The sequence below is a fragment of the Oxyura jamaicensis genome, chromosome 3 (assembly GCF_011077185.1).
Source record: "Oxyura jamaicensis isolate SHBP4307 breed ruddy duck chromosome 3, BPBGC_Ojam_1.0, whole genome shotgun sequence".
NCBI classification, from domain to species: domain Eukaryota; kingdom Metazoa; phylum Chordata; class Aves; order Anseriformes; family Anatidae; genus Oxyura; species Oxyura jamaicensis.
In genome coordinates this window covers 36,631,219-36,658,717 of record NC_048895.1, presented here as the reverse complement: position 1 = coordinate 36,658,717, position 27,499 = coordinate 36,631,219, and the positions used below count along the sequence as shown (strand labels likewise).

The 27,499-nt window shown below is 36.8% G+C and overlaps 2 protein-coding genes across 3 annotated transcripts in view; one reads left to right on the top strand and one right to left on the bottom strand.

Annotated features, from left to right (window-relative positions):
* Positions 1–13: 13 nt before the first annotated feature.
* C3H1orf100 (chromosome 3 C1orf100 homolog) lies at positions 14–2,269 on the top strand. Its single transcript, XM_035320670.1, has 4 exons — positions 14–75; positions 401–493; positions 1,141–1,325; positions 2,202–2,269. The coding sequence occupies exons 1-4, from the start codon at positions 14–16 to the stop codon at positions 2,267–2,269; spliced, it is 408 nt and encodes a 135-aa protein (XP_035176561.1).
* A 2,395-nt stretch (positions 2,270–4,664) lies between these two features.
* ADSS2 (adenylosuccinate synthase 2) overlaps positions 4,665–27,499 on the bottom strand; it is a 66,869-nt gene continuing 44,034 nt past the window's right edge. Inside the window, exons 2-13 of one of the 2 annotated variants that reach the window (XM_035321684.1) lie at positions 26,792–26,894; positions 24,298–24,366; positions 23,489–23,539; positions 21,216–21,282; positions 18,393–18,500; positions 18,059–18,140; positions 16,735–16,861; positions 13,809–13,963; positions 12,830–12,954; positions 11,730–11,827; positions 6,753–6,902; positions 4,665–6,014 (exon numbers count right to left, since the gene is read on the bottom strand). In XM_035321684.1, coding sequence (XP_035177575.1) covers positions 5,962–6,014; positions 6,753–6,902; positions 11,730–11,827; positions 12,830–12,954; positions 13,809–13,963; positions 16,735–16,861; positions 18,059–18,140; positions 18,393–18,500; positions 21,216–21,282; positions 23,489–23,539; positions 24,298–24,366; positions 26,792–26,894 — 1,188 coding nt within the window. In that variant the 3' untranslated portion in view covers positions 4,665–5,961. The remainder of the gene's footprint in view (positions 6,015–6,752; positions 6,903–11,729; positions 11,828–12,829; positions 12,955–13,808; positions 13,964–16,734; positions 16,862–18,058; positions 18,141–18,392; positions 18,501–21,215; positions 21,283–23,488; positions 23,540–24,297; positions 24,367–26,791; positions 26,895–27,499) is intronic. The other variant, XM_035321685.1, reaches the window with a different exon arrangement.

The window sequence follows — 27,499 nt, the reverse complement described above, 5'->3', positions numbered from 1 at the left end:
GTAGGAATTCATCATGTCGTACTCTGCAAACAAACTAAGGGAGTTTGTAGATCCTGCACCGATCTTGCCACCAGGGTAAGGCTCCTGAACCACAGGCCAGGCTCTCAGTTAGCTGTACAAGAAAACTGCTCGAGACTCTACCTTCTGAGAAGTGTACTTTTTGTAAAGAAGCACATTCATCTGCACAAGCTCTTTTTTTTTTTTTCCCCAAAAGATGCAAGATTGTACCTTGTTATCAGTCATTCCCTTATTTCCTAGTAAGTGCAATACTAGCATAAAAATATTTCTTTGCTTCTTCATAACTGCCACATAGACAATCTGCTTTTCCACAGAATGGGCAGGATCCTGCTCTCTAGCCTCCTGCTCATACCACCACTATCTTGTTTGCTTGCTTTACCAGCTTAGTGGTTCGCCCTGGAAAAGATGCCTATGGATTCTACCCTGGGCAACTAGGACGGGTCCACCAGGCACACACGTCCAAAGGAGCTCCAGGGTAAGCTGGCGTGTCAAAGGAAAGCCATAGGAACTTTGGAATAAGCCTTTCCTGTTTACACCTATTATGGGCAACATCACAACAACTCTAATGATTTTTTATGACTTTGGCCTAAAAGAGGAACAAGAGAATCCAGGCAGAGTAAACCAAAATTACATCCAAAGGGGTTTTGGCCATACAAGGAGTGCTGCATGTCCTGAATTTATTATGTATCTGAGAATCCAGGATAGAAATTGTTGGGTACTTTTCCCCCATAAAAATGCGTTATATTACACATCAACTTCAAAACATGTATACATTTATGTATTTATTTAAAGTGTTGTAGGGTATTTCAATTTAGAAGTCTTTAAAAATTCTAGTAATATTAAACTAATCCAGTTAGTTGCTTGCCTGCAAGATGCACAACCCTTATCATGCCAGTTACAAGTCAGATGGAGATAATAGAACAATACTGAATTATTAAGGTCTTACTGTACCTTCTCAGGCTGTTAATATCTATTAGATTACAGCTGCATTATACTGAGTGCTCATTTCAGCAGGAGATTAGAAAGTACATTTATAATGCTGGCTACCCTTTGAGTGGATCATGGTATTTACATACCATATGTCAGCATGGTATTACAGAATGATTTACGCTTTTTGCCTAGACCTTTCAGTAAACTGCAGCCAGCTCCAGTAAACTACAAAGCTGAAACTCCATTTCAACCTGACTTTGACAACACAGCTCTGAGGAAGTATGTTCACTTTCAAAGAATAGTGAGAAAGCCCGCCAGTGACTGGTACAATCAAACGTCATACAAAGCAGCATTTGACTTGCCCTATTTCAGCGCAGGTAAGTAATCCATACTGTGCTGTACACACTACTTTTTTCTTGGCAAGAGAGGCATAAGACAAAGAAGGGAGGTTCTCTCTGCTCTAAGTGTTAACCAACTTAAATTGCATTGAGAAAAAAAGTGAGTAGTGTTATCTCACTTTTTTTCCCCAAAAGAGAGCTGCCACCTATCCCCCAAAGCCATACACTCTCCACTACCAACACTCAAGTATCCTGGTTCCCTCTCTAATACACAGAAGGCAACCAATGGATGAGAACAAGGCAAGCTATTGATACTTGTGCATTTTGTTATTTAAAAATGATTAGTTAAACGTGCTGTACATAGTGCCAGTAACATTTTAGCTCGATGCATGTCAGTACCTGGATGTATGAACAAATTGATTCATCACTGAAAAAATTAAGAGTAGCATAAGAAAACGCAGTGATTTAATACATTTGATACGATAGTTCTAAAGTGGCAGTGAAGAGCATTAGGATTTAACTGAAAATTATCCAATTAAGGTTGTATGGAAAATCTTTGAATGTGCAGTTATTGAAAGATATTTACAGGTGATATGACAAAAGCAAGCTCATTACGTACAATCACAGTTGCAACACTGACCAAAGACTGGTATCAAATTCTAAGTACCTGAAAACAATGTGTCATCCTTGTCTGTACGTATCTGTGTGCAGCCGAGTACCTTAAGAACATACAATTGTTATACACCAAAAGAGATAAGCTTGATTATTATACCACTGGGTATATTAAGATTCACTCTTTCTGAGACTATGGGTGGGAGAAAACTCAATGGATTGAGTTATCCCTCACCTTCAATCGCAACCGTTTTGCCTTTAACTTTTTCTAAACCAGCTAAGCCTTTGATTATGTTTCATTAGGGAAGCTGGTTGTGACAGCAACAGGAAACTACCATCTTCTATTAGAAAGTAGATTTCCAGGACAGTGATAGACAAAAGCAGCTGTCATGCATTACATCACCGTATCTGTCTGCCACTTTATCTGAAGGGTTTGTCCATTAGCTGCACACCAAAACCCAATTACACATGGAATACAAATGGAAAGGTTAAGCAGAAGCGTCCCCCACTTCCTCTCCCATTAGGTTAACAAAGCAGACTCACTAAACCATAGGGACATAAGGGTTACTAAATGCTGCAGTGCAGCACAAACCTAGGAGTATCAACCCAGTAAGTATTTAAGTGGAAGCAAGAACAGCATGAGATCAGAATACTTTTTCTGTCAGACACCTTGACAGGTCAACCAGGGATTCACGCCTCTCCTGAAAGCATCCCCTTAGCAGGAGGGGCACTTGGTAGAGAATCAGTTTCAGGTACAATCCTACACTACTATCCTATCCTCTTACACACTAACAACAGAAGAGACTTCACAGAGGAAAGGAGTATACAGGAATGGCCTGAAAAATACAGACTTGCTCTTTTCAATGGCAAGCATAAGGACAGAGGTTGCGTCTTTGATGACAGCTCACTAATGTAGCCTGTGACAGACAACTGAAAGCCTATTATTAATGACTGCGGCAATTCCTTCAAGGCCAAAGGGCTCTTGACTTGACAAATAAGAGGTGCTGAGGGGAAGCAAAGCAGTGTATTTTGGCTTGAAAAGGAACTATAAAAGCCTTCAAAGCCACTTAAACATTGACACCAGTAAACACCCTATTGTTGGTACAGCATTGGGCTGTTCTTCCTTTTCTTTCATAGAATGGCTTTCTCCTTGCTTCTGTTGTTGAACACAACATGGTTTCAAGAGCAAACCACAGAGTGTTTGAAAATCTTCCTAACTTTTAGCTCATTTCCACAACATTCAGGTTGGTGATCAGACACGTACCTCAGCTTGACCAACATTTATTTCCCCACATGTACAAATGAAAGAAGGGGTAGAAAAGTAGCACTGAAAAAAGGGGAAAAATAGCAAAAAATAGGTAGGGTATAACCATTCTATAGCCTTTTTCTTTTGACACAAGGAAAGCAGCTGTGCAACAATCCAAGAATTAACTCATAAGCAAACTTACAGAGACAAGCTAGTAAGCTTTACAGATACCAAGTTTAACCACCCAAAATTTTAAGAGAAAAAAAACTTTGTTTCAGGTCATGAGAATAAATGCACACCAACAACAGATCCTGGACCACGTACTGTCTGGACAAGTACTAGTCAGAGCATGTTTTCAACCTTCCAGGCCTGTATTTGAGTGGAAGAATGAAAGAAAAATCTCAGCTGAACTTAGAAGAGGAGCATAAATCACTCTTGCATCCAAGACAATTGTTTTGTTTCTTTAACTGCACAAATATTTCATATCCTTTTAGGACATTGCTATATTGCTTAGAAACCCTCTTGCACCTGGGAATACGAATTCCTCAACTTAAAAACAAGGGTAGTTTGTACAATGGAGTTACAACAGCTTGAAAATTGAAACAGACTTTAACTGTAAAGTCTCTGCTTACCAGAAGTGAGAGGCAGGTACATAGTAAGCCCTCTTTTATTTACTCGCTGCAGAAGCAAAGCATTCCCTCATTTTACCCACTCCTGGAGCCAATGATGCCCCCATTCCTTGGGCTAGTAGTTTCACTGACAGCTCCTCCTACGGCTATATAGAAGACAAGAACACTTTGTCATTATTAACTATGGTTCATACTTCAAGATTTATTCCATCTCCTAGAAAATACTTTTTTTTAAAAACCTTCTAAATAAACTTTGTAAATTATGTATAACAGTTCTTTTGTCATCACCCTTTTCTCTCACCACAGATTTCAAATTTACAATTTGCCTTAGCTAGGGACTAATGTGATGTTTTTTTCCTGAAATGTGAGGCTGAGAGCAAAACTAGATCCCTATCTTCTCCCATTCCAGAAAAAGAAAAAAAAAAATGAGTATGAAGTTGATTTTTGTTGCCGTTTGTTTTTTGACTACTGAGAATGATCCTTGCATGCAGTGCTAGTACAGAGGTGTCTCAATATATTTGTCAATTTTCCAGCATTCTGTGTTATCCTCTTTCCACATCAGGCCAGTGAAATACACACCCCTCTAACTGCTCTGTCACATGCCAACAATTTAACAGGGAAATGCTCCCTACATGTCAGTAATTTTGCCCAACTCTCCTGTTCCTCCCCTTGTGATAAAGAATCCTATTTGATGCCACCTGAGAATATAAGCATTGTGCTGAACACTGGAGAAGCAGCAATAATCCATCAAGTCTGCCCAACTTCAGACAACGTGGTTATCTAAGACATAAAACGGAAGGTCCCATAGCTTTTATTTTACATTAAAAGTTTCTCACATTCACCTGCACAGCTGAAATCTACTGAGCTGCCCTGCCTCACCCTGACGCAAACTTGGTTTTAGGAAAAGTAAATTTTATTTGGAGTGAAAAAGAAGCACACGAATACCACGATATAATGGATAGAAACAAAGTCATCGTCAAAAAATCTGGAATAGGAATATGTAGTTATGGGTTATTGCCAAAAAAACAGATTCTTTGTATTAAATCATAACAGTTATAAATGAAAATCATTCTAGATTGTTTTACAACACTAATAAACCAAAATATGTCAATGTCATAAGGTGAATACTTATTTTCCCTACATCTAAGGCAAATACATGGAACATTCTTCATGTTATTTCTAAAGCATCTTCAATTTAGAATTACAAAATTGTTTGTGCTTTGTTAGCTCTCCAGAGAAAGATCTTCTACTAGTTATGTAAAAAGGAATTTAAAAGGGCATCAAAATGTTAGACTTCTCACCAAATAGAAGCTCATTTTGCTGAAACTACAACAGCCTAACTGTAAGTATATAACAGTTTCCTGAAACATGCACTTTGGAAGTAGAGAAGTGCAGGGATTTCCAAATTAAAAAACAATTTAAAAAAAAGATGTTATAAAACATTTAACTCAAAATCAAAACTGTTCTTTAATAATCGCAAATGAACTTTTTACAATATCAATTTTCTAACTTTCTGGGCACACTTTCCAGTAAACATTTGAGTGTCCTCTGTGAGTTACAAAGAGTAAGCTTCCTGTGCTATACAGCTAAAAAAGCTGGACAATCTTAACAATTTGGCATCACACCTTTTTAAAAAAAACAGATCACACAATAATTTAGACAGCATTTATAGCATTACAAAATCAGAATCCCTCTCTTTAATCACTCACAAGAGCAGCCATAAAGAATACAACAGCTTTAGGAATACAAATAATGAGGATGTAAAACTATCTGTGCAAAACTGCATTATTTTTACTGTCTAAAATTTCAGGGAAGTAACACCGCCAAAAGCAGAGAGGATAACAAAAGACAAACAGTCATGAAAGTAATGATACCTTAGATTATCAAATAGGAATTACATTGTGAAGAAAATATTAGGTGTAGAAAAAAAATCTGATGGCACCTTGAACAACAAATGACAACAAGTGTCCTTGAATTTGCAGCTGAATAAGAATAGACACAGTTTCATGTTAAAGTCTCTTTCAGGAGTAGCAATTGATTTAGGGGTATCAACTTTAGCATTTCTTTCCATGCAAAAAAAAAAAAAAAAAAATCTATCTTTCCAACATCTTTGCTTTGCGGGCTACCAATGCATTTAAGAATGAGCAGTCTTTTGAGGAGTGTGCTTTCTTCCATGCATCTGAAATCTTTAAAACAGCTGGATCATTGATTCCCTGGATTTCCCTACTCCAATCCATTTAACTGCAGGAGAGAAAAGCAAACTCTTATTGTAAGTAATACAAAGCAAGATCAGACTTTATCTTAAGGTAAGATACAAACTTAAGATCTTAAATACTTCAGAAAATAGGTACTATAGTCTATGAAGAAAAATATTATACAATTAGTAGGTTAAGAAACAATAATTTTGTCTACTCTTCTTAAAGTAAGAATTCACAGGTAACTTAGAAAAGAGCAGTCTTCAGGCTCACATTATAAAAAAATGTCTTCCGGATCGTAAGAAAAAAGACACAGAAACTGACAAAGAAGTAAAGGTCTGTCTCATCTCCTTCTCCCAGCTTTGGATGGAATCACAAGACTAGGTTTATTAGGAAACTTAAGAGCAATGAGCAATTGTTAGCTTGGGACTTTTTTCTATATTTAACATGCCATTAGCATACCAGTGGTCTCACTGACTTCAGAATGGCAGCAGAACTAAACCCCTACTATACCCAACGTGAAAAAAACAGCTTCTTAAGTAATCTCTAAAAGTCTCAATTGAAAAAGAGCTACATTGTAAGCCAAAGAAAGGATGCACATTAAAACAATTCAACAGCCAAACAGATAAATAAAAAGTAAAACAGTAATTAAGTTACCACCAGGTACATCGAAATAACTGTAGATACAAAGCGATTTTTGATACTTTGCATGTTCATTGAAAAGGCAGAGTGCATGAGAGAGAAGCTTTATGGAGCTGAAAAAAAATAAATCTACTTTACTTACCAGGAACACCCAACTCCATTTCTATAAAGCGAACATAGTTTTGTGCATTTACAGGCAGCTCATCGAATGTCCTTGCATTTGATATGTCTGTGTCCCATCCTGGGAGTGTCTCATACCGAACCTCTACTTTATTTAAGACTTCCTGGTTGGCTGAAAATCAAACAGAAACAAGATATATCTACAAAGTTTGTATGTTTTCTACCACTAAACATAGCTATAAGCTTTTTGTTTTTTTCTTATATGAAAAGATCTTCTCAGAACACAACACCAGCATCAAAGGTGCTAACTTGTACCTTTTTCTTAATGTAAGTGGAGAAAATAAACCCAAGCAACTATCAGGACTTAGACTTCAGGAATTCTTGTACAGTCTGTGGTTTAAGCAAAACATACCCGTGTGACTGTGAGTACTTTTCAGGAAGTTTAATCCTTTAAAATGTTGATTCTTTTTGCTGTACAAATACCAAGATCCAACTCTCCCTTTGTGAAGGGAATTTGGATGATGTGAAAGCAAAATTATGTACCAGCTGGTAAGTATTAGTTAAAATATATTTTACAATTGTATAGGAGTGTTCTTTTTATTAAACATAGTCATAGCACATCAAGAGTACATAGCATGTACTGTTTATACATAATAAAATTGTCATGCCCGCAAAGCCTTTGCCCCAAAACTCTACAACAGACTTGTTTGTCTGCAGCCAGCTAAGCTCTTAAGGGCCTCAGCTATAGAATACCGCGAGGAAGGCAGACTGCCAACATGGTATACAACATTACCAGTCCTCTTCCTACAGCAGAGCCTGAGGCATTTACCTTGATTAGACACGGAATGAGTATCGTCCTATATTATAGACACCTTTTTAGTGTCTACCATGACAGCCAACAGCTCAGGGGTCAGATTTTGTCTACCAGATCAGCTCTGTGACCTGAAGGTGGAGTCACACGTGATGTACGAACAGTAACTGTTACAGTTACTTCTCAGAATAGAAGCAATGACTCTATCCCACTTTGCCCTTTATTTAATAACCTGCTGTAATGATGTCCATCAATTCTGAATCCTGTGATGATCTCAAGCACTGGAAAAATACATGGTTCTGGAATCAAATCATTCCATTAATTTTCTGAACATTAATCTTGGAATGACATTGGGCAGCAAAACAAAAGCCTTAAACCCAAAGACAGTAAAAATATATTGCAAAAAATGGAGGCTACTGGGCATTCTTGCCTTCCTGAAGACGACTGTTTTACCAAAGGCATTGTAATTACTGTTACGTAGGCTCCATGTCTCAGATACCTGATCAAGTCACTCCTGCAAAGACAGAAGACATCCGGTCCATCTGGGAAGGTGTTTGAGGTGCTAAAGGCACCATAAAAGTGCAAATAAAGAGTCATAGCCAATCCTCCCAAGTGCGTGTTTAGCCAACAAGCTCAGGCTCAGCATGTCAAACTCTTTGTCCTGGTGCAGGTAAGAGCTCAACAGCAGTGATGTTGTAGTTACAGCCTTTATGAGCTAGGCGTTTTGAGTAGGGGTGAAAGACGACTATGTTCTACTGACTTCAGAGCCAACAACAGTGAAGAAATGCACAATTTTTGGACCTAAGTGTTTAGAGGTTAAGGCAAATGGTTCTGAATCAATACTTGCTGTAGTAAGGTCAGCCCTGACAAGCAGGCAGGAATATTAAGGATGTTGGGTTGCAGAAGCCAAGAACAAGTACTTTCTGTTATGTCACCAGTAGTAACAACTGAGCTGCTGTCTGCTGCCCAGGTAAATTACAAAATACCTATATTCAGAGTGCAAAACCACAAACTAACATCCAGACATTGCAGATGATCCAGAATAAGATGCCAGTCTTCCTCTAAGGAACAAAAAGTGACTGAACACCTAACCTTGAAAGTCTACAGACAGTTTGGTTTTACTTTGAAGCCCCTCTGACAATGATAGCTGGGAGAAAGCTGAAGGCACTTAGAACTGAATAGTCTAATCTTGCCTACAGACTTCCATTACTCATTGTTCAATTCCTTACTTCAGAAAAAGAAAGGGAGAAAAAGATGTGAAATTTCTTGATGTTTCACGCGATTCTCTCATCTTGCTCCAGCAGGTGTGTTAATAGAAGATGTGTGGTAAAGATAAGCCATAAAGTGAGCTCCGTGTAGGAAGAGATATAGTAACCATCTAGATTTCTCTGAGCTCTTCCCTGAGGGGATTTATCTTTCAGGCTCTCTGAAACATCGCTTATTAAGAGCTAAATTAGATAATGGAGAGAGCAGATATAATGACATCTGGTAGTCTGGTATTAGAATTTAGAGAAAGAATGGTGTGATATTACTTCCAACTCAAAAAGAATAGCTGCAATTTGGGATCTCGGCATCAAAGTAAGTGATCTCAGCTTACAAGACTTCCAGAAACCGAACAAACAGTTACACAGGTCACACCGAAGATCCATCTGCTATAGTGTCCTGGTTCTGTAATCAACAGTAAATACCCAGGAAAAGAGCACAAAGGAAAAAAAAAAAAAGAAAAAAAAAAAAAGAAGCAAGCATGAAGGCAAGTTTTTCAGAAATACCCTTGCAACCTTCTAAGAACCTGAGGTTTCAGTCTCCTGAGCAAGAGGTTGCATCTGTGCCGAGATCAACCAATATGCGGTACAGGAGGCATGAGCATGACTACACTATGGCTTTCACATTCCTCTTAATCTGGATGATCTTGGAGATGGTAGGGACTTCTATCTTTCTTCCATAAGCTCATGGGAATGAACTGGCCAGCTCCATAGCAAAAGACTAGAGCCTCAGTGTTACCACCTGAGGTGAGTCATGAATTTACAAAGCATGATTAGCTCTTTCTTACCAGATTATGAAGTGTCCACAGAAAACTAAACTGAAAAACTGAGCAAGATTCCTGATTGTCAGATGCAGCAGGAAAAAGGAACAATATATGAAACATGGCATGATTTCCCTGAGATGCTGGGTACTCTGTGTGCTTCTAATTTAGAGACAGTCATTTCCCAAGAAGGGTAAGTCAATAACATCTCCAAGAAAGTGGGAGGTAGGGAAGAACAGAGAGAGAAATAGCCTGCCAGTGAAAAGGTTCCCAGTCTAGAATTCTTCTAAATTAAATTCAAATAGTTGAAGTGGCAAGGTAAGAAATAAACCCCTCGCTAAGAGCCTCTAGAACAAAGAGTAAAGAAAGTTTCCTTTTGCTTTTTTATGACAGGGGCAGAGATAACAAGTCACTGGCAGTGTATGTGCAGAAAACACAGACAAACGTTGAGAAGCACAGCAATGAGATGTGGAACACACAGAGGCACTGTGAGAGATAGCATCTTCCAGTTTAATAGATCAGCTCAAACTCCTTCCTGACACTTACGGAAGACAACATATCAACAGCAAAGACAACAGCTTCTACTACATTTCTACCAGAATTCTTAACAGTTAATAAATAAGAATATTATTAGGTAGCTGAGCTATGTTGTGCTGCAATGACCAAAGGTCGGCTTCCTGTTACCTGGGCACATGAAGGGAGCAAAGTCTGTCCTCAGGAGCCTTAACAAGATTCTGGTCCCATTTGGGACGCAGTGAGTGGGGAAAAAAAATAAATCATTCCGTTAAGTTGTAGCACTGGCCATCTATTTACGTCATCTTTAGTGATGGACTACCAGAGGATGTCTTCCTGGCTTGAGCACAAGACAGTCCAAATAACCCTCAGGTTAGACAACAGGGCTACAGACAAAGTACTTACAGCGTAGTCCTCAGTTCAAACATGCATTGTCCATTATGTTCAAAGGGTATTTAAAGTATACAAATGTCCTTAATATTTTGAAAAGAATATCAAACAAGCAATATTTGAGTTTTAAAAGTAGAAAAGCACTCCTTGATTTAATGCAAGATGAGCACTAAACTTCCTGAATAACAGTGCATAGCATGTTACTCAAGATGCATTCACATTGTAGCTGACACTTCGGTTTGAAGACACTGGAGGGCTAATCAATTAGAGAATTCCCCCAAGCACATGGAAAAAAAGAGTCACAAATTTCCCCCAGTAGACATGTTAATCTCAAGGACTACTGACAGATCACACTTATACCTTTGTACATAATCACATCTGAATCCTCTGCTGATGCTATCACATAAAACATTATAACCTGTGACCAGCCTCAAACCCTGAGGTAGTAAGTGGAATGAAAACATGTCTATGTGCACATCAGAAAATCAGAGAGCCCAATCCCTAGTACTCATTGATGTTATTTTTTTTTCTGGAGTATCTCTACAACAAACTAAAAAAAACGGGTTACCCATGAAAACAGTACTTTGAATACTTCAACTGTCAGATAGATTTTGACCACTGTCCTCCTAAGGAGAGGAGCTATAGTCTCCATCATGCTAAGCTGATGTATGTTGGTCCTGTATTAAAAGACAGTCTTGCTTTCTCCTGTAACAACTGCTTATTTCCTCCCTGCGCCTTCTCCCCCACCTTTCCCATGGTGCAGGTTAGCCTGGGTTTTGGCTGCTCTGTGATCTGTTAAAGTGAACTGAATTGTTAAAAAAATAACACACACACACACAGAAGTCTAGCTTTTCAAGTGCATCAGTTTCCTCATCTGGTTCACTGCGCACCTAAATGAAGACTTGTCCTGCTAGAAAATGGGATGAACAGAGTACTGAGAATAAGACACTGGCTTTAGAGTGCAAAATGAGAGCTTCAGATTTTGCTTGAAGGTAATGCAGGCTGTATTAAAATAAAGGGATAAAGCAGGTAACATTTACATTTAAGGAGTCAAGCTTTAGATAACGTTTTGCACCTTTCTAGTAAACAAATGACACTGGTACAGGTACAGGTGTGGCACAGAGGGCATCTCAGAAGACACTAATGCCTTTGGTGCTGAAGTGACAAATTCCTGTCATACATTTTACCAGAAAAAGTCAAATGCATTTAAGTATCAGATTGCACTTCAGCAAAATTTAAAATTGTTAAACAAGTAGTCTTACCAGGAAAATGAGGTATGATTTCACCATCTAGTTTGTATGCAACACCAACTTTGATTTCTGGAAATACATCCAAGATATCCAATTTGGTAAGAGCCAATCTATAAAGAAACATTACTCCGTTTAAACATGTTTTTAACGACTCTCAACTTTGATAATATTTTAAAGATACAGGAAAAAAATTATTCCTTCACTTTGCATACACTACAATTAATCATCTTTCCTTAGAAAAATAGCCTCTGTGACGCTATTCCATTTGTTATGTGACTTAAAAAAAAAATTAAAAAGCCTTTCTGATATGTGCTTAGATCTAATACTAGAAAAGGGCAAAATTCAAATAACAAGTATTCTTCAATTAAAATAATTGGTCTATAGTTTTAAGTGGTAGAATTTTAACTGGCCAGAGTCCTGCCAAGATTCTTTATGCCCATTCATTTGACGTGGTCTTATGGCATAGTGCCTGTTGCTGTCTGTTCTTGTCCTCTGCCAAATGCTTCTGTCCTTATAGTGAATGCAATGAAATAGGTAGTACTGGCTCTGTAAATATCCACTTTCATAACCAAAGCATACTATTTTAAATGCAAAGCACAAGGGAAAAGAAAAGCAGGATAATTTAAGTCAAACATGTTTATACAAGTTGATCTACTAGAATTTTATACAATTTTTTTTTCACATACCCATTTTTCATTTTAATGAAAATCCCAAGTTGTATACACGTTTTCTACACTTAGACACACTGCTAAAGATACCAATAGGTTCCATCTGTCTTTCTTTGAAAATAAACTAAGAACTCCACAAATTATGTTTTAAGGCCCTTGTGATGCATTTGGTTTGGTGGGATGGCAAAGGGAATGGCACAGCTTGAAGCATCAAATACTATGAGATGTAAGCACTTCTACAATAGAAAAAAAATGGGTATGAAAATGTGTGATACAAAAGCATTTACTTCCGAGAAAAATAAGGGATAATTAATTTATGAAAATATCAAAACAATAAATCAGTACTAACAGTCTGAATCTTGCTTACTACTACATGAACAATTTAATCTGTAGTGTATCATGATTTTATGTCAAGTTGCCAGCAAAGCTGAGAAAATAACTTACGCAGTAAATCCGTTAATCATGTAGGCATATCGGAGTAGAACAAGGTCCAGCCAGCCACATCTTCTCTTTCTACCGGTGGTAACACCATACTCTTTACCTCGCATTTGCAGCAATTCTCCAATTTCCTAGCAAAGAATAGTACTATTAGGTGAGGCTTTTTTCATCTGCGGTAAGTACACACCTGCATCATATATTTTAACACCATTTTACAATACTGTAAATTACCTTAAAACTTCTTCCCCTATTTTTCACAAAATTGTCTATAGAGATGAACACAGGAAAAACAAAATTGTATTTCCAGTTCAAGAGAATGCTATCTGAGAAAGTCTCTCAAAATTTGTTCCTGCTTTAGCCTACTATTTCGCAGGGAGATCTGAGAAGCTGATAATCAGACTTGGCAGTCCCATAAACTCAGTTTAAAATGACAGAATCATTGTATGGTTTGGTTCGAAGGGACCTTAAAGCCCACCCAGCTCCAACCCCCTGCCATGGGCAGGGACACCTCCCACCATACCAGGTTGCTCAAAGCCCCAGCCAACCTGGCTTTGAGCACTTCCAGGGATGGGGCATCCACAGCTTCTCTGGGCAACCTGTGCCAGGGCCTCACCACCCACAGGAGTGAAGAAACTTCAGAGACTTTGGACTCCTCCTTTGTTAATATTCTCAAAAAACACAGCTCATTGCCTGAACACTTTCTGCCATGTCCAGAAACTGAACAAAGCTATGATCGTTTTTTGCAATCAAGGCTATTCTTATACCACAAGTTACATGGAAATCACTTTACTTGCTGGTGGAGACATGTAGGAATCCTAGCCATGACAATGAGCAGGAATAAACAAATAATAGAATCGTAAGAATGAGATACCACAATACATTGTCTTCTACTCACATTTAACCAGCCATACTAATTTAACATAAGACTAACACACCAAGTTATTTCACCCAGTTACAGGTCACATCTAGGGCAGATAATGCTCACATTGTTTTGTTCTGTAGGAAAGGCACCGATTCCAACTCTAGTTGTGTATGCTTTCACAACTCCATACACTTCTCCGACGTTCTGTGGTGGCATGCCCAGACCTGTGCAAACACCACCAACTGTGCAGTTTGATGAAGTCACGAAAGGATACGTGCCTATTAAAAAAAATGGGGGGGAGAGGATGCGTTAAAATCACTTTTTAAAAACAGTTTTTAAAACTACTAAAAAAAAATCTCGCCTGGTAAGGATCACTACTAAATTGTGCTTACCTAGATTTTATATCACTAAAAACCAAAACCAACTACACAATAATTGTATTTTGAGGTCACATATTTAATGAGCTCCTAGTTCTTATGTACGTCTGATCCTTCTTTACTAAAACAATAGAAATCTTACCACTTCACCTGCAATTCCAAATGACCATACCAGTCAAGAACTGGAATGAGACACCAGGAAACGGTACCTCATATTATACAAAATACATTCACTGACAGAACAATATAAAAATTTGGAGGGAAACCCTTAATAAAATTAAGGGCTAATAATCAGAAAATATGGATTTACCATTTTCTATTTTTGGAGGAAAAACGCCGAGTTCTACAAACTGGTCAACATAACAATAAGAAATCACAAAGAAATGTAAATGTAGAAATTTGAAATTAATTTTGGAAAATGTGGAATTTTGCTTACCAAATTAACTGAAAAAAATGATTGCCATAACTAAAGTTCAAAGAAATTAACAAAAGACACACACAAAAAAAATCAATCAAACAAACAAACATGCCACAACACCTACCATATAACCTAATTCACTAATGATGAGAGTTTGTCTCTGGTCAAACTCTGAGGGCTGTCATTCAGCCCTCACTTACAAAGCAGCCTGGACATCAAAGATAGCTAAACTTCTTATAAAACCTTTAGTTTTGCACTTTTTTTTTTTTTTGGTTAAACAATGGAAGATGAAACAGTATGCTAATCTTTACTTGATTTGAATGATGAACAAATGTTTCAGCCACACAGTAACTACAAGTGAGAGTTTTCTACCTTGTGCTTCCTATTTTTATTTTTTGGTGTAAGAGTCAAGAGATGGGTAAGAGAGTGACAGCCAAGACAAAAATACAGCAGTACAGAAAATGGAAGCAATTAAAGACTGTTCAGTGAGGTTTTGCAGACTTGGCAAAGTTATCTGTGGCTTTTTTGCTTAACTCAAATCTCTAGAGAAAGACACAGGTTTACCTGTGTAACATGTTACATATGTAAGAGCAGTTTGCAAGCGCTACTTAAGTCCTTCTCTTTTTTGTGACACCACAACCGAGTTTCTCTGTAGTAGCAGGCAGTAGAGCTAGGGGATGTCACAAATGCAGTCAATGAGATATCTCTTACTTATTTTCAGCTCCCCACAAGGTGAACTGACAGTGGTTTACCCTCATTCACTACTTCAAAAGACAGAAAACCAGACGCACAGTCAGGGAGATGTGTGTAAGCCTCATTACACACTCCAGAGAAGCAGCATGGAATGCAAGACTTAACCTTCTTCAGTACCCACAGACACACCCACTAATAAAACTTACTTCTGTATTAGAAGTCACATGTATCTGTGCAACAAGGCACAGAAAATAGCCTCCTTCAGAACACTGAATCAAATTTGGTATTGTCAAATCTTTTGAGCAGGACTTGCCTGTTGTCAGCCTAAGTGTCCTACCAGCTGACAGTATCTACCTAAAGGAGAACAGAAATTCTTCTATCAATCTGTTTCTCACAGGACAGGCAGGAAAAAAATCGAAGTGACACAGAGATCTGTCAATATTACAGATATACCTGATGATTTTCAGACATGATCTGCATTTCCTGTGTTTATATGAAAAACAAAATTCTTAATACTTAAAAAAAACACACCCAAACCCTAGAGTTTGTTGCATATGCCAGTTTTGCATCAAACACTTTCCTGTAAAAGCCTATTTGAAGGCTTTTCTTCTGACTTGCTATAAATGGAAGTTTCTTCCAGTATTCGGACTATCATGGGAAAACTTTGTGCTTACATCTTTGAACTTGTTTTGTTTCAAAGTGCCCAATATCAGAACTCCAATCAGTTGAACGCAGAGCCCATGCCAATTTTATATTTGTTTGACAGTATTGCTTACAGACTTATCTCAGGTATAAGCATCTTTGTAAAAAGAAAAACAATGCAGTTGCATGCTAGTGAGACTGAAGAAAAATGTGACAAAATGCAGGAGCCTATCATATAGGTTGTTTATGCCTACATAAAGGTAGAATAATGTCTGTTCTTACAATATGGTACCAAATACAATAATCTCACAATACAAAAAGTGTTTCTATCACAAAGCTTCTTATTTTATTAGCAAAATTACAGTGCTAATTACCACTTATTTCAACTTGTTTGGGATAACCTTTTCATTCTTACCTCAGTAAGAATCCAGATTCCTGGTTCATTCTTTGTGTTGTAAATCAGTGAAACATGGTTAAATAGAGAGTTGAAAAATGCAGTATGACTCTTCAAAAGTCAGTCAGTATTTTGTGCGTATACTTTGCCTCTCTATGGAGTATTATAAAGCTTTCCACCCTCCTTCTTAAGTGTTTTCCCAAGATCTACCCAACTGCAAGCCACTCCACGTAAAATTTATATACACTGAAGTAATAGTTACACTCTATTTAAGAAAAGAAATTTAATCACCTAATCTTCACTGTCATTCAGGAGATTGATGTTGGGAGAATCTTAACCTTTTTTAAAGTATGTAGTTAAAAACATTGCTTTTTCCCATAGTTATTTGCTAATCATAGATGGTACTGTTTTTCCAGAATAGAAAACAATTCTTCTGTAAGAACAGCAATGCACAGAAGAGCTTATATTGAATTCTTTCACAATATAAATACATAGCAACCCGTGTCTCATTAAGGTTATACCTACCAAAATCTATGTCCAGCAGTGCTGCATTTGCACCTTCTACTAAGATCTTCTTTGGTGGTCCATGTAAAGCTTCATACATGAAATAGACACCATCTCTTACCATTGGTTTTATTTTTTCCATGTAGGCCTAAATAATAAAAGAGTAGCTTATAGTTCAATTTCATTATAGTAAAGCTAGCCAGAGTGCAAGTACTCATATTCACGCTATTAATCCTTTTGTAAAGTAAAAGCAAATGTAAAGAAATGCTAAATAAATATGCCGCAATACATGAACAAGGGAAGGAAGAACATCATACTCAGATTTACATAGTACATACACAACAGAAACTGATTTTTAGGTCTACATATTACTACTAGTACTGCAGTTCAGCATGTGTAACAGATACCATTTAAAGGGAACCAAGCAGAAGTTCTAAGAACTCCCACATACTCCATTCTAGAATTGGCAAACTGCATAAAGTAGCAACTAAAGGTACGAGAAGAATGATTTTCTGAAAGAATTAAAAGTATATAACTGTGCACGCCCTCCTCTGTTCTACATATACTCCACATTTTTATTTTTCTTTATCCCATTTGTCAAATTTGGTAGAGGTCTTCTCAGGGGTAAAAAAGAAGTCTCAGGCTACTAAACATTTATAAAAAAAATAAATAATAAAAAAATAAATAAACGCTGAATAAGGGTAAGATAAGTAAGAATATGGCTGCACTATGAAATTGTACTGCTAGACATAAGGGAATCAACACTAAGAGAGAACCATCACAAGTGTAACCCAGTTGCTGGGGGGTGAGGGATCAAATTAAATTTCATATTTAACCACAAGAACAGTTTGCTGGCAATCAGGCCTCATTACTTCTGCTGCTATCAACTTACAGTCCAACAACATGGAAAAAAATGTTTTTTCCTTAAGGCTTTATTACTTAGAATAGTAATTTACTTCAGTTCTTAAGGTTCTAACACAAGGAAATCGTATTTTGCATTACAATGAAGACATGCCTTCCCCAACTATAATCTTGATGTTTTTGTTGTATTGTTTTTTTGTTTGTTTGTTTTTCTAGCCAGTATAAGTCAGAAAAAATTCTCCCTATGTAAGATCTCTTCTTAAAGTCTACAATAGCTCTCTTGAAACCAAGTTTTTAAATGCTGCATACAGAGGCAAAGGTGCTTTTAAGGATGTTAGCAGACTTTTTAAATTGATACATATCCATTTCCTATGATACATATGAGGTTCCCAACCCTCAGAGAAGTATGAGAGTCAATCACCTAGAGATTTACATATCAGTAACCCTACACAGCAATTACATCATTTGACAGAATCAGGCTTACCTTGAGCTTTTTCAATTCCCCTTCAATATCTATCTCTAAGGTAGGATATATCGCTTTGTACTGATTGGCTAACACTTTGAACCTGTAAGACAAAAAATCATTAAGGTTTGTTTTATTTGTTTTCTTTCTCTCACCTCCACCAACCTCACCATCTACTGATAATGTATTTACAATTACTTTGCAATTAAATAATTTTAAGCAGACTGAGAAATCAAAAAAAAATTAACAACCAGCATTAAAAAATAAAATAGCAACCATCTGTAACTGTTTCCACAGGGACGCACCCAGATATTGAAAACTATGCTTGAAATTTGCATTAAAGGACAAAAATTACCTCTCAGAAAACTCATCAAAATCAGAAACAAGATCACACATCCTGAGTCCGCTTCGTGCTGCTTTTGAAGAATATACTGGGCCAATTCCTTTTTTGGTAGTTCCCAAACTTTAAAAACATAATAACAGGAGTTATTCTTGATACACAACTAAGGTGTTTTTTCTTTAAAGCTAATACATTATTACCATAAAGTGAAATGTTGTTATTGCAAACCTTGTTTGAAACATTCAAATACAAGATACTTTTAGTACATAACTTAGTTTCAGAACATCATTGTTTATAGACATAAATATATTAATCTTCTACATACTTCTGTTTTTAGACCAGTAACTTTTTATACTTCATTGATTCGTATTTGCTTATTTGAACACAAATCCCGACTTTTCTACTTAAGGAACTGAATGCTAAAACAATACCCTTCCATACTACGAACTGAGGCTAACCATACACCTTCCTAAAAACATATTTCATGAAGAGCCAAAAAAATACAACCAGCATGGATTTCAGATTTGTGAGAAATATTTCATTTAATAGTAAAAGCTTCCAATGGAGCCAGAAAAAACAAATACTGGCAAGTATCTAAGTAACACTGATGCCCAAAACACTGTACATACAAGATGGTTGAAGAATAATTTTCCCTGTAGCTGATTCTGAAAACCTAGATTGTTATCACTCTTACCTAACAATACTTTCTGAAGAACCTATAGCTTAAAACCTAAAGCAATCCGTTTTAGCTTAAGTCAGTGACATCATAAGACACAGTTTGCTTGCATTGACTTTAAAGTCAGACAAGTACAGATGGACCTGAACTTGCTCTGAAGAATGACACCATATATAATAAAGCTGGTTTGCTTAATGTGAGCAACAGTTTCGTATCAATCAAACGATAATCTGAAAGACTGCAAAGTACCTCCTTTGCCATGTACCACTACAAAGACTAGAGACATTTTTTTTTTTTAATATATATTTTAATTCTTACTGTTGAATATTAAATGGATCTTTTCAGCTGATACTGGTAGAGCAAGAATGCCAAATTTACGTTTGATACCTTTAAATTGTCTCAAAGGTATCGTACCATAAAATTCAATTCAAGAGGGACTCCATTTCAAGTAGAAGATACAGGTTAATCCCAAGGTCATATCTAAACTTCATATTAGAATGTATCAATTTATATGAAAGTGAACTGAAATACAGTTCATGATCAATACTTCAGTCGTTTTATCCAGACCATTACAAGTTTGGAGTAGATTCAAAACATTAATCTTGGAAAAGGTAAAACAAATGTTCCAATTAGACTGATCTCAGGGTGTGGTATGTTTGTCTCCCATCTGAAATGAAAGCATGGTAACCAGCCTCCTCTAATACAGTATCACGTAACCAAACCAGGAGGCTGTGGCTTAAATAATTGACTCTAGCCTCTACCCCTATTCATACTCTTCCCAGGCAATTTTTTTAAGAGGTGTTAGATTCCATTTATTAGGACATGCCAATTCATAAAAGAATTAAGTTGTCAAAAGATTGCATTTCTAGTTGTTAGAACAATTGTATAAGCATAATATACTTCTGTACTAGATTACCTTTTTCTATAACCTTTCTGGAAGGGAAGCTATAGAACCCTCACTTGTGATTGGTTTTGAGCTACATTTGAACAGATGAAAGTATCCAGTTAAAAATTAACTTACTGTTTATAATTATCAGCTTTTTAGTGTTAGGTTCAAAACAAGTTTAATACAAAATGCGACGCAGAGTCAAATCTACAGTTAGACATACTAGCAAGCTATTTCAAGTGTTTGTCTTTTCCCCTCACACTACCAGGAGTCTTTCGATAATCAGTTTCTGACATCTCATGCTTTGCCAGTCCTCAGTAGTACTTCCCCCACTACAGTGACTTAGGTAGCCTTAGTATTTAGGAGGAAGTAAATAGATTAATGCTTCTAATCCCCCGGCAGTTTTAACAAGCTTGAGAACTGTATGATCATTGCAGAACGTCAGGATCATAATAATCCCTACAGAAAGAATATATACAGCACTTTTAAGGGGAACTCAAATTCCTTAGCTTTGAATGTAACTTTCTGGTAGAGGATGTCTCTTCAGACCAGATGAATGCAGGATTTTTTTAATTGGGCTTTCCCTTACAATCTTTAACATTGACTAATGAAATAGTAGTTCCATCTCAAAAGTAGCTCAGTGACTGATAGCATTTTTCAATCACAAATATGGCCACAGAGCTATTTTAGCTCGCACTCCCCAAGCATTCCTCAAAAGTAGCTAATAAAAAAGTACTGGCTCATTAGAAATACACACACACATTCTACCTGATTACTTTTTAATTTCTAAGACAACAGGTAACAAGACAGCTAGTACAGCACAGTCAAGTGTGAAAATGACCCAATGCAAAAATAATTGACAAGTTAGCATGCAATAGCAACCTGCACGAAGATATGCCCGAAAGAGACACTCTTAAATGCTATTGTCATGGATGAAGACCTTTTAGACCTCTCAGTAAGGAAGACTGAATTACTTTTCACCCATGATACAAAGATACTTTCAGTAAACAATTGAAACATGAAGAAGCAGGAACCCTTTTTGTAAGGCAAATTAAGAACGAGGAACTTTTCCATAAGGCAAGGTATCAAGATAAAACCCTTCCATTATACTACATTTTGCTAGCCACTGGAGTACAAAAGTGTAAGTGATCCCAGAACACTCCACATTACAGACTTACTGGGATAATCAATACATTTTAAATTCAGTGACAACCAATAATGGAAATCCAATGCAGCAACTCATGCTTGTACTAAGCCATCCATTAAAGCTACTTACTTTTTTCCTGCTTGTTCTTGCCGTTGTTGTTCTTGGATGCCATCAGCAGCTTGGTGGAAATCAAATACTAAAAAATATAATTTACATAAGCTGACATTTTGCATGAAACAAATGGCCGTATCAGTAATGATTTCTTCAAACCAATTTTAGTCCTGTTTATCAACATGGAAAAAAACATACAGAGAAGAGCGACAAGGGCTTTCTCTCTTCTTGTAGAAGATACCCCTCCACCCGTACCAAGTTCAGCAGTTGTGTACACACCTTTCATAGAAAAACTAAGCCATTAAGGTCTTCCAGTGGCCCAAAAGAATGTATGGACAAGAAACAAAGAAAACATGTATTTGAAAGAAATCCTGGAAAACAGTTTACAGCAAGAAGTCATACTGTTGAAATTTAAGGTGGAGACTTTAAGTAAACATTCTCATTCATTCTGAAGATTTCTTAGACCATTTTAATTTTAGCAAGACGGCATCAATGGGAATGCATTTGGAAATAAAAGAAACTCCCAAAAACGTTACCCATGTAAACAATGCAATTGATACCTGAAGACAACAGAAGTCATTTTTACAAGCCCTGATTTATTTTTCTAAGCATTACAAGTTATTAATGACAAACAAGGATTATGCAAAATACTCCTTCCATTGATTCTTTGTCTACCATAAAGGCAAAAAATAAACGTGACAGATTCATGGCAGATATAAACAGAGAGGCAACACTTTGCAGTTCAACAGATACTGGCTCATTTTTCTTCAGCACTACGTCCTCAAAGTGAAGTAATTAAGCCACTCTTTACAAGTATAAGATCAAAAACTTCTAAGAAACTTACTGATTTAGTAAGTATTCTGCTTTCTCTAGTATGAGTGATTTTTCTCATCTTCCTTACCAAGTTATTTTTGTATTTACTTCCACACGTTCCCATAATTTAAGGAGTAGATCATCCCCAGCAGCTTGAACCTACTGTTAGTTGATCATTTGTTACAGACTAATAGTTCACAGACTACCAACACCCATTTTAGAGAAGGCATTTGTAATGGCAACAGATCTCCAGACCGCCCTCAACACTTTCTAAACAGAAGCATTCTGAAAGTCCATTTATGTTGACAGGTTGAACAATTATGGGTGGCAGTCGATAACTTTTTTTTTTTTTTTTTTACTCAGGACATGTTTATCCATGAAAATGTTACAGTACTGCCATTGCAATTTAGTAATTGCAGAACAGCTTCTCTAAACGACTTCCAAAGAATTCACCTACAGTGATTCTACTCTCAAAAGGATTCTAGTAACTTAGGAACAGTTATTCAACTATTTCAAATGCAGAGTAATTACATCAAAGTAAAAGCATGTTTATTCTGAAATAACACGTTTACTGACTAATCTACTCCTGATTTCCAGTTGTGGTTAACACACAAACAACAACAAAAAATAAATACATTTTTTCCATCCATATCATAAGCTCTTATATGATAAAGACCTAAAAAGTTTGCATCTTCAGAAGATGACTACCACAGCAGCGATAATTCTATTTCCTAATGCCTGTAGTTACGTAACTATTATGCCACATATCTAATTTAAAGGAGGAAATTAAGTAATAAAGATGGCCTAGGAGAGATATAGCCTTTAGCACTGAAGTTCTGTTTTCGTGGTTTGGACTCTCAACATTTTACTCCAGGCTCTGAAGTGAAGCATTTTCTGGAACATAAGCTGGAACCAAACCTTGATTGATGAACTCCCTCTGAGAGAAGGAAAGCCATTCTCTTGATTCCTACAGAGCCCTTCCCATACAGTCTCTTTTCTGAAGTACGTGGCATTTTAGTTGGTAGGGAGCTCATTAATTTGGAAGTCACACCCACTCATATGGTTTCCCACCAGAAAAATTGCTCTATTTCAGGAAAGAAAAGCAAAACTGCTTTTACACCAAAAAGGGAAATGAATCCCTCACTGAATTAACTTCTGAACTGCTTTTTGACTGCTTCTCACATCTTACCTTCAGCTTGGAAAGTGAACCTGCTTTCCTGAGTATAGTATACTTATGGAGTGGGATTAAGGACTCACTGGAAAATAAACCTAGGAAGGTCCTGAGTGATGGACAAGTTTTTCTAGGATCTTCAATAAGCCAAAGTAGATACAATGCCTAGCATACAGAGGCTTAGCCCAAAGAAATTAACATACCAATGAATGGCCAGAAAGGCTAAAACAGTCACTCTCTTACTGCCATGCAAAGTTCAGAGAACACAAAGTTAACAAAAAATAATAATAAAGAACAGGGAACTTACCGATATGAGCCCTGTCAGAAATTATTAGTCTTTTTTCCCAGCCTTCTAGCCCTTAAAAGACAAAGTAAAATAATTCAAATTATGTTTTATATAGTATTTTTTTCTTCTGATGTGTAAAGGAAAAATACTTTTCACGTTTAGTCTTCAGTGAATCTATTTAAAGGATGAGCAACCACATTCTGGAGAAAAAGAGTAGATTGGAATTATTAAAAATTAACATCAGCCTATAAAGCTGAGAAAATGAGGCTTATTATGATAAAGAACTCCTGATGATTCTACTAGTTCTTCAATTTTAGCAACCAATTAGTAGCTTTTTACTTATGAATAATTTAGTTGATTTACCTCACTTCCAGTGGACTGCTACCATTCATGGCCACCAACATGACAACAAGAAGCCAAAAAGCAAGTTCAGAATCAAGAAAGGATTTCTACTGCATTTGTTTGCATTATCATACTGTCAAAACATATGCTAAGATTGCAAGAGGTAACGTGTCTACAAACAGGTAACACACTTTAAAAAGTTGTTTTATTTATTGAGCTCACTGCTTTAAGCAACAAAAAATGTCTGTAGATATTTCTTATTTAGAACATGTTCTGTTCTGAAACTGTACAGAGATTCTTTTTGCCCATCTATACTTCCCATCAAGGCCCTGGGTTTTTTGCTAAGACTCCTGTCAGGAACTAGCAGGTAAATGGGGTTCTGGAAAAAGTTATTGAATGTAACCTCTGCAGAGGCATCCTCTATCTGAATCTTTTGATGAACTGCCCACAAATACTTTAAGAGTAGTAAAACTTAGAAGTTTTCTCACCTTTTCCTTTCTTTAAATTTTTTTCAGCTTCTTCAAAGAGCCCTGGCAAATGAATTACAACACCATTTCCTGAAGGAAATCATTAGACAGAGTTTAATGAATTACGTTGAACATGGAAAAACAGAATTTCAACAAATTCAAAGACACTTCATGTTTTTGTATGCAATGTATTTAATTTTTAACCTTTCAGTAAATTTCTAAGAATGAAGTTGTAATGTATCTTTAAAAGACTGTCTTACACTCAAAGTATGCATCTTTAACTACGTGCATTGTACCTTCATAAGAAGCTTAATAAACTTTCAGTTTAGATCATGACAAACAGTGACAGCATTGTGGGACAGTTCAGAATGCAACTTCCTCTTCCTCATTTCTAAAATTAACTTCCCTCTTTGCACTTCATCTTAATCCCCCAATTGTTTTTAAAAGCTTAGCACATTTTGAGCATCATTATAAATGTTAGCATTCCCTCAGGCACTTTTCATCTGTAAATAGACCTAGTGTATTCCATATGCAGAGTTCAGGTTGTTAACAGACTAGCAAAACTAATCTGGAAAAGGCTCCATCAAGAGCAAGCTCACTGTCCTACAGGAAGCAGAGATTTACCACACTGTCGCATTGCTCAGAAAAAGACTATTAGCTCATACAATTAACCAGTATCACTGAGTCCTTTAGGAAGAAGCATTTCTATATATAATATTGAACCATCTTAAGGTCATGCCAAACTCTGTAGATTTGAAGCAGCCCGTATAACAATACCTACTACTGTCATGAACGGACTTGCCATTTGAAATTACATGCCAGTCACCTAATTTCACAGATAAAAGCATTCTAAACACCAAAATACAAACTATTTAAGACTTCCTTGTTATACCTTTCCACATGTAATCCTAATCAATCGTAATAATCTATTATAATACTCTAACGTTTCTGCCCTTCCCCCACACACTTCCCCCCTTTTTCTTTTAATTATAAACCTTTTTAGTGGAATCCTAAACCTGACAGATTTTTTCCTTCTACTAAATACACTTGAAACACCAAAAGAGTTTTTAAATACAAGTCAGACTTCAAAGAAGCTAGAACAGCAGAATTCAGAACAGACAGGCCAAGAGATGGGAGATATATACAAAAAGATTTGTAAAAAGCTCTCTCCTGCCCACTGCACTTTTACAGGATCTAGTCTTTTCTACCTGACCCTGAGTCCAGCATACAGAACATGGCAAATGAACATCCCTTTGTCCACTGCTTTCCAGCAATAACTTTTAAAATAAATGTAGAACAGAAAGACACAAAAATAAAATAATAGTAGTATCATCTGCCGCAGCCCCCAAGCCGGGAGTAGTTAACAACCCAAGCTCCCCTCTGTCAGCAGGGATCTATTTCCACGACTGTTGGCCCAGCTTCCATAGAAAGTACTAGGCAGGACCAGTTAATCCAAAACTGCCCCACTGCCAAGTCACAGCACAACAGCTGAAAGGAGGCACAATCCATGGCAAATTCCCATCAAGAATGGTATTAATGCTAACTGAAAGCACACAGTCACTACAAACTGGTCCTAATAATTCAGCGGTTATCGTTTATGAACCAACAAACTACTGACAGATGCTCTTTAGTTGCTGTGCTCTTTAGCAAAATGTCAATGAGCACTTACTCAAAAAATATCACAAAAACAGGCTGGAAATGTTGATAGGTCATATAACCTTTAAGTAACCTAGAAACTAACCTGATTTGTGAAAGAGCACACAAACATACATAGTTATAATGCTGTGTAGGACTGTTCTATATTCGCCTGCATCTTCAGAAGGAAAATTTAAGGGCTATACAACATTATTAAGTAGCTTGGTTAGACAAGTAATTTGAGGAAAAGCAGGACTAGATTCCAAGAGCAGAAGGAGGGTAAGTATGTTGGTATGGAGCAACCAATAGTACAATCTAAACCTCCTTTTGGAAGGCAAATAGATGATAGATCCTGATATCACTTAGTACTGCCACAACCCCAAACTTAATGTAGTCTCTTGAAAAGACCTTTTGACAAGATCTATATAGTGCAGAAATCTTAGATTCAGCATTCCTTTTACGTTCCAATGGAGAACGAAGGAAAGATTTATGTTGCTGTAAGTGCAGGTAGTCATTTAGGAGGGCTGAAGACTGAAACAGAGGAGGAATTGAGAGAATAAAAGAAATAATCGGTAGAAAAAAAAATCAGATGGAAGGGGAAGGGACAATGAAGATATACTGGGCAGATAGTCATTTGCACTGATAGGGCAGATAAGAAGAAAAATGACCTAAGACAATAAAACACCCATAATGTAAACTTCACGATTGAGTTAAGTCAATATTAATAAGGTAGTAGAATTACAAGCAAAGCTCAAGCCTCTGGGAATGAGGAAAAAGTGTCCTAATCCTGTATGCCCTCAGGTATACTTTGTTATTTTAATATGTCCAAAGTTTGTCACTACATTATTGTCCATTTTTGTTTCAGAGATGTCCCACTTACCAATGAACGCCGTGACTTTTGGATTGATGATCCCACTTGGCAGAAGATGGAAGTCATACTCCACAGAATCCACAACAACTGTATGCCCTGCATTATTGCCTCCCTGAAGAGGAAAAAAAAAAAAAAAAGTATTAATAGTTCTTGATACGGAAGACAAATGAAGACAGTACAGATAGGGAATAAACTCATTCCACCTCCAACTCCGCAGCATTCATTTTGCTGCTGACGGAAGATCTACAGGAGATCTTCCTCACCCAGGAAATGTGCTGAACTTGGTTTGTCAAACTTGACAATTTCCGCATGAATATTAAATGTCATATAGATTTTTGGATGGTATCAAAAGTACATGGATGGTTCAAAGGTACAAATGCTTTGGTGTACAATGTTTCTAGAAGTTACTGGACAGAACCATAAACATTCTAGAATGTGCAAACATTTCTAAAAGCATTCAACAGTTTTACTTGCTTCCTATTACATTTAGGAAAAATAAGTATTAAAAGTCAAACTGCAACCCAAGCAAAGGAAAACAAAAACCAAAAACAGTTAGATTGGGTATGTGAAGCCATGGAGTTATTAGGGAGAACGAGTTCTGCGGGTTGGCAACTTGCATATTTCTTGTTCTGAATTTGTAGTTCCGACTTGCTGATTGTTTTTCTGTGAAAAGCATTCAAAGTTGCCTAGTTCACTCTATACCTCCTCAGCTAGAAG

Coding starts and splice junctions, on each gene's coding strand:
- C3H1orf100 (XM_035320670.1), top strand. CDS start 14: ATGTCGTACTCTGCAAACAAACTAAGGGAGTTTGTAGATCCTGCACCG. Junction 76..400: donor GCACCGATCTTGCCACCAGG/GTAAGGCTCCTG, acceptor TTGCTTTACCAG/CTTAGTGGTTCGCCCTGGAA. Junction 494..1,140: donor ACGTCCAAAGGAGCTCCAGG/GTAAGCTGGCGT, acceptor CTTTTTGCCTAG/ACCTTTCAGTAAACTGCAGC.